General features: G+C 43.2%; 2 protein-coding genes across 2 annotated transcripts in view; one reads left to right on the top strand and one right to left on the bottom strand.

Moving 5' to 3' along the window:
• The window catches only part of mrpl23 (mitochondrial ribosomal protein L23), a 60,015-nt gene extending 57,185 nt beyond the window's left edge, over positions 1 to 2,830 (bottom strand). Inside the window, exon 1 of the mRNA XM_080762607.1 lies at positions 2,702 to 2,830. Within this exon, the coding sequence (XP_080618733.1) occupies positions 2,702 to 2,730 (29 nt within the window). The 5' untranslated portion in view covers positions 2,731 to 2,830. The remainder of the gene's footprint in view (positions 1 to 2,701) is intronic.
• Positions 2,831 to 12,016: 9,186 nt separating this feature from the next.
• The window catches only part of LOC308314850 (SITS-binding protein), a 34,954-nt gene continuing 31,647 nt past the window's right edge, over positions 12,017 to 15,323 (top strand). The window contains exons 1-2 of the mRNA XM_080762606.1: positions 12,017 to 13,179; positions 15,129 to 15,300. Coding sequence (XP_080618732.1) covers positions 12,709 to 13,179; positions 15,129 to 15,300 — 643 coding nt within the window. The 5' untranslated portion in view covers positions 12,017 to 12,708. The remainder of the gene's footprint in view (positions 13,180 to 15,128; positions 15,301 to 15,323) is intronic.

Below are 15,323 nucleotides of genomic sequence, written 5' to 3' on the forward strand. Positions count from 1 at the left end.
AATGACTGGTCGGAAAAGACCCCGGCCTGGTGGAGACCTGAGGGGCACAGGTCTCTGCCTTAAATGTTATAGTAATAGTCCTAGTCCATCAAGCATAATATAACGGACCATTAAGAATATTTAAATATAACAGTATGCCTCTGCAGTACATTAAACGAATGGTTTCATTTTACATAATGATGGAGTGCCGTAATTTCTGTATTTTCTCCAGTTTTTCATGTGTTTATGAGGTGACAATACTTAATTACACGACCCCTTTGTGGTTATGTGCAATGATGATGTCTTCCCTTTTGGAACAGCTGTGGGTGCGGCTTCAGTTCAGGTGGATCACCACCCATCACCACCCACGAGGCACACCAGGCATACTAATGAAATGGTGGGCGTGTCCACATAAAAATGACATTTTAACAAATACTGTACACATTTTTGAAAAAAATCTTCCTCCTTATATAATACTAATACCTATACCTAATGATCATATTTTATGGTGGGAAAAAAAAATCACGGTATCCATCTTTAAAACACCAGCAACAAATTCTAGTCGCCCTGTAACAACGGAATTAAAGGCATTATCATCACCTTGCTAAAATAATGGCCTATGTGAAAAATAATCCACCGTGATTCATAACATGTCTATGGTGGATTTTTATGAAACAAACGCTTTGCAGGTTGAAAGAGGATAATTCAAGCTTTCCCTACAGCTGCAATGTTGGTGAGTTTAACGTTGTTTAATACAAGCAGATCGGAAATGCAATTTGGATCAATGGGATGTCAATGGAGGGTATTGCAACTCTAGATTAATCTATTATATATATAAAAATCAGACCCGTCTGAAGTGAGTGGTACTGTACTGTACTGTACTGTACTGTACTGTACTGTACTGTACTGTACTGTACTGTACTGTCCCTCCTCCCTGGCCTGTGTATGTGCAACAGTGACACTTGGTGGTGAACAAACACTATTTTTGTGCTCACAGCCAGGGACACAGGGACAGACCCAGGGACACAGGGACAGACCCAGGGACACAGGGACAGACCCAGGGACAGACCCAGGAACACAGGGACAGACCCAGGGACACAGGGAGTCAGGGACAGACCCAGGGACACAGGGACAGACCCAGGGACACAGGGACAGACCCAGGGACACAGGGACAGACCCAGGGACACAGGGACAGACCCAGGGACACAGGGACGGACACAGGGACAGACCCAGGGACACAGGGACAGACCCAGGGACACAGGGACACAGGGACAGACCCAGGGACACAGCCACACACATAGCTGTATAATATAGGACCTACTCACCACAGGGCCAACAGAACCAATATCCATAGTATGGTGGACCCTCTTGTAAACAAGTGTAATGCTTTATTGGTAGTCCACTCACAGTTAACAGTCTTTGTATTGAGTTGTGCTTGAAATGTACTGTAATTCTGCAAACTGTTAATAAATATTTCAATCAATCAGTATTTGTTGATTATACTGTTATACTGTAATTGGCAGGTGGTGTGATTAATTACCCAGCACCTATCGCAAAGGACCTGCCAATTGTGTGACCGCAAACTTTTGTGTTTCCCTGGTCAATTGGTGATGACGTCTGCGGTAAACAGGACGTATTTGTAAACTCAGTTTATCGATCTTTCCGGCCCCCCTCGCCCGGTGTATCAGATTTGGATGAAATCAGATCAAAATGAAATGACATCATCCGTCGCCGTGGAAACGGCGTCTTCGGCGCAGATGTTCTAACGGCGACAGAACGCGTAGCTGTCCTCGCAAATGAAACTAGGGGCTACTAATATATACTATTCTCTGCCTATCGGGACGTAACTCGGACGGCGCTGAGTCGGGTCTGGTGGCCGTCGCAACGCTCGGCACGGCGACTCGCTCGGCTAGCGCCTCGCTCGGCGGTGCCTCCCGTGGCTCAAGGCCACCAGACACGGCGCGCCTCCGTCGCGAGGCGAGGCGATTTCAAGTTGATCTGCTCTCACGTTAAACCGGCTCACCTGTACGGAGAGAAAGATGTCCGTGTGCATCTCTTGAAAAAGTGGAGATAATTCACTAAATACACGTTTTGTGCCAGAACTTTCACATGGATATAAAACTAGAGGACCATTTTTCACACCACGTCTTTGGAATTCTACCACAAAATACGAGGGTGTACTATGGCTCTGTATGTGAAATACTGTACATACTGTATGTAACAACAAGAGCCGTTCTAGGGATACCCTAGCCCCTCTCGGAACCCTACATAAAGCTTTTATGAAATTTGATGGGCGCTTAAAGTAAACAAAGTATCAGAAACTTGACTACATTCGGGTTCTGCTTGCGGGGCTAGGGCTACCCCATCTCTATAACCCAAAGCTCGTCTTTGACACAAAAGGCTAGGGCACAGATACATCAAAACAAATGTTAGCTGGCTTAGCTATTGCTACAGACAGCTATATAGGCTATAGTCAACCACAGAACAGTGTGGTTTGCGCAATGGCTGTCTTGCGATGAAACGTAACTTTATTAAACGAGGGAGAAATAAAACACGGGTATTAAAATAATATTAAAATAACATTGTTTCCAAAACAAACCAGCAGCTAGATCGAGGGAGCTAAGGTTGCTAACACCAATACAAGACAACGTTATCTATGTGTAAAACGTACCTATACTGACTATACTCCGTATGCACCGTACTGACCAAAAGTGTCACTTACATGAGTGTTCTTGTCGCTCTGAATGTCATGTCTGATAGTGAGGTCCGCTGTTACACGTGAAACTCTGCTTTGTTGTTGTCTTTTCAAGGACTATCCTGTCACAGGCTACACGTGTAGAGTACTTCCTCGAAAACACATAGCTCTTACTGCGCAAGCGCACTACTTGTATTATTGATGAGGGTTACCATGGGGGTGATGCCCTTGAGAGAGAGAGAGAGAGAGAGAGAGAGAGAGAGAGAAATTGTAATAGTAATACATTTATATATTAATCTCGTGCACTTGCAGATTGTATATTTTTGAAACAAATTTATTTCCATTTGTTTAATTTATTATCATTAGTAATATTACCAGTAAGACGCCTGAGGGCGAGAAGCGACTTAGGTCGTGTGCACGTGACAGAAGATTGCTGGGTAAGCGCTGGCGCTTTGGAATGGGGGGTCAGATCAACATATGGAATTAATTCTGTACTGGAAAACTTGACCGAATCGCTCAATGTATAACAAAATGAATTAATGTAAAAACTTCTATAGACTGAGAATTAGGGAAACATTTTTCCTTTTATTTTGTCATGCTCATAAAGTGCTCTGTGCTCAAAGTGCAATTAAAAAGCAAACGTTTCGGTCCTAAGTGTCAGTGTTATATGATTTTCACAGACAAAGACACTTGCTCTTAAAGAGCTCAAACAATACAGCTCAGGTGCTGAGAATTACTAATTGGTGATATCACCTGATGGTGAGGCATGGACATTACAGAATAGATAATAAGTTCATAGATCAACATATGGAATGTCAGAACAGGTCAGCTACATACAGTATATGGAGATCTAAGGGTGGCAGCGGGGGCAGTGTCTTGAGTGTACAGGGTTTAATGAGGGCCCAGGTAGGGCCGGGCCTTCATTTCCGGGCCTGTTGAGAACTCTAGTTTTCGCCGGCTGCCAGGCACTAATAACTTTGGGGTGGGCCCATCTAGAGTTTGAATGGACAGGTATAAGTCAAAAGGGAGACATTGAAGAGGAAGGATGGATGGGGAAGGATCAACATAATATGGAATGTCAGAACAGGTCAGCTACATATAATGAGATCTAAGGGTTTGATGTTTGAGGTCAGATGTAGAGTTGCTGGCCAATATTGATGACATCAGGGATCTCCATATATGGGCTTATTTTTGATGACATCACATGATGTCACGAGGCATGACCATATATGGGTGCGTGACCAAGCCAACAACTGACGGGAAATGCATGATTTGCATATGACATGAGCTATATATATCGCATTATAATGTATACTTACTTTACTATCAATGTTGAAAATTGGATTGTATTGTGGAGCTAGCTATCAAATGTAGTAGATGGATCATGAGTTGTTTTGTGTTGTATTGTTGTGTTGGATGAATGTATGTAAGAATATGGAAGAAATGCTTTTGATGATGATATGTTTAAGACCCCAGGAAGAGTAGCTGCTGTGACTCACAGTAAGCTAATGCGGGATCTAATAAATAAATCAAATCAAATCAAATTACATCATACCATCAGTAGAGGGAGATGTTGTCCCATACTGTGGTCTCCTCCGTCCAGGCCCCTGCAGGCAGTGCACCCCATGCAGCACCTGACCTCACACCCACTAGACATGCCTGCCATGCATAGAGGCATGATTGAAGGCCCCCGGAGTGGAACATGAGGTCCTGGCTCAGCTGGTTCCCGGGCTGGCATGGGCAGGATAGCTTTACAGTCCACACTGACAGCTCGCAGTATGCCAGCGAGGGAAGTTTCCACCCGTTAAGATGCCATACTGTGTGTGTGTGTGTGTGTGTGTGTGTGTGTGTGTGTGTGTGTGTGTGTGTGTGTGTGTGTGTGTGTGTGTGTGTGTGTGTGTGTGTGTGTGTGTGTGCGTGCGTGCGTGCGTGTGTGTGTGTGTGTGTGTGTGTCAGAACTTCTACATTTAAAAGTGTATGCGTTATTTTATTGTATACCTTCAGCCAGGAAATCCTTGTTTATACTATACTGCCACCAGTTGATATACCGGTAGTTGTTTACTTGTTTGTTGTTTTGGAAACACAGTTCATGTGACAGCTGATATGAGAGTATAATCCTCTGTGTTCATTTACCTCTGACAGTGTACCAATGTAACAGGTCCGTTTTCCTACGCTTGTACAATTGGACAAATTAACAGTGAGGATTTTACATTAAGATTCACATGTGGGGGGGGGGGGGGGGGATTTTGTAGGAATTAACATTAACAGATTACTATCAATTTAAAATAGTGTCAATGTGTAATTTACAGTAACCGCTATTGCTTTTGAATTAGCCATTGGCTTCTAAATCCATTATGAAGTTAGCGGGTGACATATTACAACGAAGAATGTATTTGGCAAAAATAAAATAGTTGATCAGCTATTTCCACATGACAGCTAGTAGAAGCAGGCTTGTGATTCTTACGTACTTACTATACCATCAAGGGTACACTTCAGCAAGGCACTCAAATAGCCTTGACTGTAATGTAGTACATAATCCTGTGAGAGAGCACCCAGCTGATCAGGTGCTCATATTAGTGCTTGGGCAGGAGCAGTTACGTTACGGGTTAAGTATCTTTTGCCCGTGGACACCTCGACACATAGCCAGGGGCCGGGATTAAAAACTGGGACCGTATGGGAGCAGTTTGAATCAATCAGACTCAGTGTGAATCCCCCTTTGTTTCCCAGGCAGCAACACCTAAGCGTTAGGACTTACATTCATTCACAAATTTAAGCAACATGATACCAACATGCATTAGGAGTCAAGATACTGATTTTCATATGCTGCTTTCTCAGGCTTTTTGTGCTCAACTTGTTTTCCTTTCTTTACTGCTAATTATTTTTCTTTCACTCCCTGAGCTTCAAACGTCAAGCCGCCACAAACAAGTTTCACCTCACTGTTACCTGTAATTGGCTGTGATAATAAGATTGATTGATTGATTGATTGATTGATTGATTGATTGATTGATTGATTGATTGATTGACTGATTGAGTGAGTGAGTTTTGGCTACCCTGTATGACTGCAGCACAAGTCAAAGTGTGAATGTGCCTAAAAAGCGAAAGAAGAAAGACAAAGAAATTGCACACAAGGAAGAACTGTCAATTACAGCAACTAGCAACCAATCACAGCGTGTATTCGCTGAGCTGCCTTGTGAATGCTTTTGGTGGCGGCCAGACCCAGGGCCATAGAGTAAGACAGAGTTACGAAAACTCTGTTCACAGTCTATGGGCCAGTCCAATGGATTACATCGACATACATAGACTTCTATTGAGAATGGGGACAAGTCCTGGACCAGAAGTCGGCAGAAATGCATTGGACCCATGCAGGCAACAGCCCTGCAGCATTAATGATCTTAAATCCCTTCATTTTAGATTGTTTTGTAGTAATCGTGCAACATAAACATTACAGAGACTTTAATTGTTACTGTACAATACTTTAAAACAGTTGGCATGTTGCACGTATGGCTAAAATTGCTCTTATTTGTGCCGCCCTCGTTGACAATGTATTTAAAACTCCTGCTTGTCCCCCTTTCAGGCTGCATGAACAGAGCTCGAGCGCGCGGTTTCTGCCCCCTCAATATCGTAACTCTTCTATTAGATGGCTCTGGAATAGTTTTGGTGGTGGCCAGACCCATGCAGGCGAGGGTCTTGGGGGGAGGTGGGGGAGGGCAACATGAACCGGCTCAACCTTCAGCCCGAAGGTCTGCTCTCACACTGTCCAACCAGCCATTTATAGATGTGACACGAGCCTGTTTGTTAGCTCAAAACAGTTGGGCTCTTTGATGGAAAACAAATCATATTATCTAATTTCATTGGCTGTGACACTGTGGCACTGTCATGCGGATGTGAATGCAATTAGTGGAGTTATATTCTCTTTCACATGACCCATGGCCAATAAGATTGAGCCATGCTTTTTGATTTTAAGATGTTGTGGTTTTGATTTGTTTAAAAAAATATATCTGTCAGTTGTCCCATAAATCTAGTATTTACTGACATCATTGTCATCTTATGAGTGTGTTGTGTTGGGTGTGTGCTGTGTGTACAGTTTCCGCACATATGTGTGTGCCCATCCATGCGTGTGTGCGCTCTCTCAGAGTTAATTTATCCATTTATAACTATATATACAAATGTAACCAAAAGGATCATTACGGGTCCATTTATACACTTTCAGAGTTAAATTAACCCTCAGGGTTTCACAGTGTATGCATTTGAGTGGAATGAGGGGTCGGGTCTGGGGTAGTGGAAAGTGCCTGGTTGTGTGACAGTAGAAAGGGGGGAAAGTGTGTGTGTGTGTGTGTGTGTGTGTGTGTGTGTGTGTGTGTGTGTGTGTGTGTGTGTGTGTGTGTGTGTGTGTGTGTGTGTGTGTGTGTGTGTGTGTGTGTGTGTGTGTGCAGTGTGTGTGCGCATGCGTGCGTGCGCGCGCGCGTGTGTGCGCACGAGAGAGAGAGAGAGAGAGAAAAGTTAGCTAATGGGAGGGATGTGGATAGACGGAAACTGTTCATTCTACAGCAGTATTGTCCCGCCAAGTGCGGGCGATGGGGCCGCATGGAAACTTTCTCCTCTCCTCTCCTCTCCTCTCCTCTCCGTCAGCTGGAGACATAGTGTCGGTGTTAAACGTCTGAAATGGTAAATTGAACATCCAGATGCGAAGATGGAAACGTTTGTCAGATCAGATTAATTGTTTTGCTGGTAAAGAGACCCAGTGTTGATCTTTTTTCACCATTCCATAAAGAATAATTTCTCCACATGTGTGTTTAGAACATCTGGAGTTTAACCCTGTTATGTGCTCAATCTCAAGACAGACAGGCAAACATATCCTGTCTTTCAGTATTTATTGAAAAGCCCCAGCAGCAGATCAAACACAACAGACGTTTCGGCCTACGGCCTTCCTCAAGCATAGATGTCTGTTCCCAGACTAAGATACAGTACCAGACAGATTCTAAAGAACATGACCAGTGACCCAATGACCGAGGCGACATCAAGACTCAGATTGATGGTTCAAGGTCAAACTCAGCGCGGTTGATCATGCCAACGCCAAGCTTGGAAACTGATATTGTCTAGGAACAGATACAGGACCAGCACAGTAGGGTATGTGGTACTGTATGAGTGCTTATGTATCACAACCCGGGATCGGGGGAAAAATGTGTTGGGAGAGCCAGTTAAGTCACGTTTGTCCTTCTGTTGACAGGCAGGCAGAGATGATTGTAACCTATATGCACTGTAGCCTCTGCAGTCGTGTGATATAGAGATTATAGACTATACCTAACTACATATTTACAGGTTTTTGATGTTTGTTTGTTTTTTTGCATAAACACCCTTTACTTCTGTATTGTTTAAAAAAATATTGAACCAATGTAAAGTATTAAAAAGCGCTTTGGACAAAGTCTCTTAACTTCACGGGACCCTCAAATGTCTGCTAAAACAGCTAACTCCACCACCTCATCCCTCTATCTCTCTCTCTCTCTCTCTCTCTCTCTCTCTCTCTCATGCAAGTATACTTGACAACAATTGATGAGGCTTTGTTTGCAAAATATAAGGTTTTCTTCATTTCCTTAAAAATATATATTTTTCATTTTCTGAAAAAGAAACTTTTTGGAGTTTGGAGTACTACAGCAACATACAGTATCAAAAGTAGCAGATCTGCAAGCTTGAAACTGGTTTTGAGCTTGACGATCTGCTCTTTTTTTTAGCTTGTTGATATGCTCTTTTGCTATTTTTTAATTTGATTCCTGAAAAGTAACAGTTTTGGACATATGTGGTTTCCGCCAGACAGAGACGATATATCCGTCTATTGATTATTATGTCTTTGGATCATAGAGACTGATTGATGATGTCATAAACCCAAAATGGAATGCTGCCCAGGCTACTATAGCATACACACAGGTAACCACATTGTCTCCTATAATAGTGTCCATATTTTGGGCATGCCAAGCTGGTTGGTAATCGAACCATATACAGAATTGTACACGTGGAAGAAGGCATTTTGTGCTCATGTGCCCTAACCGTTTGCCTAATCGGCTCGACCGAGGTTAAGCTAAATCAACACTTTGACAGAATCATTGAATCATGTTTTCACTGCAAGTTTAAATTAAAACGTTGCACATTTAAACATTTTGGTTTAGTATTCAAATAATGCAGTCAATTGACCTGACACACAGAACCCCTTACCATCCCCACTCTTAATTAAAGTGCTGCCCCTTGCCACCACCACCCAACTGAATGTGCAGAACCCGACAAATAAGTGGTGATCCGGTTCAGGTCAGATTCCTCTTGTTTTTTCACGTTCTGTGTTCACACTCTCCAAGAGAGCGGGTGCATGCCAAACAAGTCCTCTGCCTATTTATAGCCTGAGGGACGGAACTTTGGGGGGTTGGGGGGGGGGAGCAATCTGTATGGCGTGTAAATTTAGACCCTCCCCCTAGATGTTCCGTTGATGTCATAGACCCGACCCCTGACCCAGGCTGCCACAGGGTCCATCAGGTGTTATGCACGCACGCACGCGCACGCACGCACGCACGCACGCACGCACGCACGCACGCACGCACACACACACACACACACACACACACACACACACACACACACACACACGATCACCACCGATCTGTAAAGGTGCTGTAGTTGGAGTTTGGGTGATTAGATGTAGCGCTCACACTGGTTCCCACAGCCTTATCCAGTGTCTCTCTCCCTGCCAGAGGTATGTGGTGGATTGAGTGTTGGGGGGCATGGAGGGGGGCTTGGGGGTAGGGGCGCTGTCATGCACAAACTGGGGCAGGAGCAACTGATCTTTAAGGTATGTCAACTGACACCCGGGATATCTGGTGCACTGCGCCGAGCTAGCCCTTAACCTGCAAACATCACAGTATTGTTAACTTCAAGCTCACGCTAATGTTATCGGTGTGACATCTCTGGGATCTTTTAGGTTTAAAGTTGCCATTGTGGGATTTTATTTCACCCCCCTGACCCCAATGGAGGCTCGTTGGGAGTCGTGGAGGCAATGCCACCAAAACAGACTGACTGGGAAATTAGAGGTTGGAATTTTAGATTATGCCAAGCTTCAATGATTGACTATGGATAGGGAGAAATACAAGATCTACAAGAACACAACGGTTGGATATTTTTTGCCAATTTTGGCAACATTTTTAGACCACAATTCGGTTATAATGGCATAAATCAGGTTGACGGTGGTCAACAACAACATGCCTCGGCAGAGACACTAGCCTTGTACTGTCCGTCTGCATGATTAATTATAACAAATAGTATGGGCTGCCTATTGATTGGCACCATGCAGAGGCAGCTTGTGTCAAGCTGAATGACACCACTTCAGCTACATTGTGACTTGGTGACTGGTTGAGACACAAATGTCTGTTGACAGTACATCCCGCTACCCTTGAGGCACTCGTAGTCGTAAACAACATTCCTGCCTCGAAACGTCTCTACTGCGTGCTGCACCTTAACCCTCACCCGCCATCGACAATGCAATTATTTAGGTGCTAGGGGTGTAACGATATAGTAACTGCATCGAAAAATCGATTTTAATTTCAAGAATCGAAGTATATCGAAATGAAAACAGCAACATTGACTATGTATCGTATCGTTTTGCAATGAAAATAATCGGTATCGAATTGTTTTGCTATGAAAATAATCGATTGTATCAATATACATTTTTGTGCGTGGTATTTAGCAATTTTGAGAAGAAAAAAGAAAAAGAGGGGTTTAATTACTTAGTTTAAAATAATGTCAATGTATTTTTAAAAGTTACTGTATCGATTTCAAATCATTGATTGAATCGTATCGTATCCGATCGCTATAATGAACCAATATCGTCCACGTCCATGTATCATATCGTCAACCATGTATCGTGATATGTATCGTATCGCTGTTAAAATGTATCGTTACACCCCTATTTAGGTCAGTTTGTCAAGTGGAACATGTGTAGTGTAGCTACCGTATACAGTATGGGACCTATATGCAATTAGAGTACAGCTACGGAAAAAAAACATGCTTCACGTAAGAGGGGGAAAAAAAATCTGTTAAAAGTTTCCTATGTGATTGTGTACAGTATAACCTCATTTACACTTCACAACTATTGTTTGAAGGTGTTTACGTACATGGACACATTTTACGCACAGTCCCAGACCCAAAATCGTCACTGACGATCAAAATACGTGGGCTCTAGGGTGTTATTTCCATGTATTTTCTCTGCAGAGCAATTGTGAGGCCTATTGATAACATTTTGGCACTTTTTTTTTATTGTGACTAAACATAAGACGAGTTAAATTTCCACCCGCATGCTCATGTCACACGAATCCTGAGTAACACTCCATTTGGTTCCATTTTGTACACCCTCTGAGCCCCTTTTTCCACCGGTTCAGTTCTTTTTGGTTCTTAGTCCATGAGCCAGAGCTCCAAAATTGGACCATTAATTATAAATTGAGTGGGAAAAACCATACCCATTAGATTATTATCACCATGACACTTCCCCAATTGATTACTTACATGAAGACAATGATTTATTGTATTACACATTTAACATTTTTAAGTATGCAAATGAGGCATTATGTAGGAAAATATGCGAAATAATAGAAAATATGAAAAAGCTACTACTGTGGAAGGGTTATCATGTATTAATTTACTTGTATTGATCCTATAAACAATTTAATATAGGTCTAGTTTTTCCCACCAATTTTGGAGCTCTGGCTCATGGACTAAGAACCAAAAAGAACTGAACCGGTTCCCATTGGGAACCAACCGGTGGAAAGGGGGTCTGAGAGTTAAATTTGAACTCAGTGGTTCTCAACCTTTTCAGGCCGTGACCTCCCAAAATAATCATATTTGAACTGGGACAATCCTCCTTGATAAAGGAGGGGGGTTGAAATGTAAAGTACTGAGTACAGTAAGAGTTAGGCCATTCAATTTAGATTCTGTTTTGACTCAGTTCCACATATATATTGTGAAAATAGCAGATCTACAAGCTCACAACTGTAGATCAGCTATTTTCACAAATGTGGCCTCTTATAATTATTTGACAATTTGACCAGTTTTTATAGTATAGTTTGTTTATTACTTTTGATCCATTGCAGTAGGCCTATTTTATTTCTTCTTTTCCTTTTCTTTGTTATTTTTTAGATATGAAAAGGGTCTTAAAAATTCCTTATATTTTCATAATTTTTTGAAGATAATAATAATAATAATCATCATCATCATCATCATCATCATCATCATGTGGGGACCCCCCTGTGGGTGCCGACCCACAGGTTGAGAAGCACTCAAAACAACACTCAATCAGGATGTCACGTTACAGCTGCAGAAAGCACCAAAGACAATGCAGCGATGAATGAACCTGCATGGCGAGCCACGTTCGTCTGGATGCGCGCAGGGCGCACGGGAGGGAGCCGAATATGGGTCACTCCCTCCCCGCTGTCTGCATGTGGCCCTCTCGCCTCAGCGCGGCGGCTGCCTGCCCTGCATGCGGGACTCTGCCAAACCCACCGGCTCCTAATCACGAGTCTCTCGTCTCTCTCTCTCTCTACCTTTCTGAAGAAACGGTCTCCAGTGTTACGTCAGAGCCGGACAAAAAGTGCAGGGCAAGCAAGTCAGCGTCTTAGGAGCTATTCGTAGGCATATGCTGCCAAACCCGGCTTTGGGCTGCTCAGTGCTCAGCGGCCAATGCAATTACAAACCCAACACTTTTTAAAGCAGCAACAGCATGTGGTAAGTCAAATATTCATTGATACTTTTCTCTCCGTTGGGAATTATACTTTTTTTTTTTTGGACAGTTTTCTGCACATGACAGGTCTTTGTTACTTCCAAAATTGCGCAAAAACAGCGGTTAGACGGTTCAGTAAGGATAAAATTAAGGCTATTTTACTTTAGCCTCTTGCAAAACGCAATGACAAGATGAGACACCATCATAGGTTTTTAACCCAAAGAGATTTCTTCATCGTTTTTTGTGTTTGACTCATTGCTCACTCACCTCACCCTCTCAAAACAACATGCCTCACGCACGAAATAGGAACCCCAGCCCCATCCCAGAGGTAACGTGGGACACGGGACTGAAGGAGATGAACGAAACTTGGAAGGGAGCTATAGCCTGTCTCGGGGTCGCCGTCTTCTTTGTAATGACCATTGGGATCATATACTGGCAAGTGGTTGACCAGCCCAACAAGAACTGGATCCTCAAGGGGACGTTTAGCGGACTGATCTGGGAGAGAAGGACCCAGTCCCTGGTCATACAGACACTGGCGGAGGACAAGACCTATGTGGAGATCGACGTCGGGAACGTGGGGGACGCCGACGTCGAGGTCCCGTTCGTCCGGAACCTGTGCTGGCTGAACAAGACCGAGTTCTGCTACACGTGGGACTCGGTGGCGGAGGTGAAGATCTCGCTGGACGCGGACGAGGAGACGGAGACGGAGTGCTACAGCATGAGCTGGACGCCGGTGCACTGTCATGTGGAGCTCAAGGTAGGGCTGTCTGTCTCTGCGGCGGAGGGGCCCCTCTCTCCCATGCATGCGCCACACTGCATGGAGAGTCGTATGTCAGGGTGCACCGTTCCGTTGTGCCAGCCCATAAATCAGTGTTTTTCAAAGTGGGGCTTCATGGCTATAGGTTGAGGGGGTTCCGTTCCAGGGACCCGGGGGTCCCCAATAAAATGTGTCACATCAAAAATCTATGTAACCACTTTAACCCTACATCCGTCGGCTATTTGAAACTAGCAGATGTGTTTGTAGCTTGTAGATCGGTCGGATATAAGAAAATAAGATATTAAAAAGAAAAGAAAAAAACAAAAACATTTCAATGACACAAATCATGTAGGCTATGTCAACCTGGCAGAACAAAATGAATGTTCAGATGTGGCATGGCAAATAATTAATTTGAGGCTGATCGAATTGCAAGCGTCACAAGTTGTAAAACAAACAAATGTGCATTTTTGCAAATTATGTAAAATTTTAAAAAAAATACTTTTTGCATGTGTGACACATTACCAAATGTAGGCCTATAGCTGATTTCACCACTTACACTTTTCAGAATTCAGCCATTGGCTCAAGTGCACACGCCTGCCTAGACTAATAGACAAATGATTCACCTGAAAACATGGCTTGTCCTTTTTTCCTTTCTTAAACGCACAAACTGTACTTTTCCCAGGCTTAATGTATAGCTGAAAGGTTAATCTGTCCCTATTGGAACATTCCTGGGCATAACACCCTGCGTCATGTGGCGTGACTGGACACAGAAAAGCCCAAATCCTGATGACTGCTTGGCACCTGCTCCTGTTATACAGATACAGTAGCCTATAGATGAATCATGAAATAAAGAACTTATAGACCAGTCTCTGGCAATTGCAACCATTCCTCAGTCATGCGTGGAAAACGTGTTGGGGGCAAGAGACAGTTACACTCGGAAATGTGTAATTTTATCCCTTCTTGCATGTGCACTGCTTTCTAAGAAAGTCTAACTTAGCTACTGTACTTTTGACATTGCAATGTCATTGGTTATGCAAATACGAAAACAACACAAATAAATCAAATCCAATTTACCCAAATTTCAGTATTATTATTATTATTATTATATGCAATAGCTTTCTGGTGAGCTTTTTTTCCCCTTCCTGATTAATAATCAAGTGTAATTCGATCAGATGTTTGGGTTGTTGCACTTTTCCCAAAAAGTCCTACAGATAATGTGTGTGTGTGTGTGTGTGTGTGTGTGTGTGTGTGTGTGTGTGTGTGTGTGTGTGTGTGTGTGTGCGCGCATTGTGCATGCAATGATGCAAAACATGCTTTCTAATTTCTTCCTGCTTCATGCAACCAATCTCATCCTCGTCATTGACACTGTTCCTCCCCAGTCTTCATTCCATCTTTCTCTTCATTACTTACCCTCTCAACAGAGCGTCGCAGTCCCGCCCCCTCGAGAGACCCGGAAAAGAATTCCCCGTTAATTTTCCTCATACACTTTTCAAAACGTATTTATTTAAAGACGTTTAAATACAATGTTTTTGCCCGAACAAATAATTAGAAAGAAGAAAAGAACGGCAGGTTACAACACTTTTTTTGTTGTTTTTCTTCTTTGTAATTATTTGTTTGGTCCAAAATATTGTGTTTGTTGTCATGATTTGTCACGACTCGAGTTGGCTTCGTATGACGCTTAAAAGGTCTTTAAATAAATACTTTTTGAAATGTCTATGGGGAAGATGCATTGGGAATTATTTCCTGGGCCTGGCATCGTCATGAAAGGGTCATGAAAGACTGCGACGCTCTATAGCAATTATGTCAGTGATTCTCAAACATTTTCATGTCAAGGACCCCCAAATTGATCTGTATTAGGCTGGGGGCCAGTGGCGTGCACAGACATTTTGAGGGCAGGTGTAATATTCAGTTATGAGGCTTTTGTTTTGAGATGTTTTGTGTCCCATCAGGACTGTTTCTCCATGGCCAACGTGTCATGGTATGGCGGTGCCAGCGTCCATGGACAAAGCTGGCCAATCAACGACCAGAACACCACCATGCAGCCCTTCATTGTCAGTGACCTGAGAACACACCCGTCCGGCTTTGGCTCTGCCCTCGAACACTACTTTCTCGGCTCATCAGGTAAAGACACAGATGATTTTAGA

Source organism: Protomyctophum bolini, assembly GCF_963924005.1.
Source record: "Protomyctophum bolini genome assembly, chromosome: 4".
Taxonomy (NCBI): domain Eukaryota; kingdom Metazoa; phylum Chordata; class Actinopteri; order Myctophiformes; family Myctophidae; genus Protomyctophum; species Protomyctophum bolini.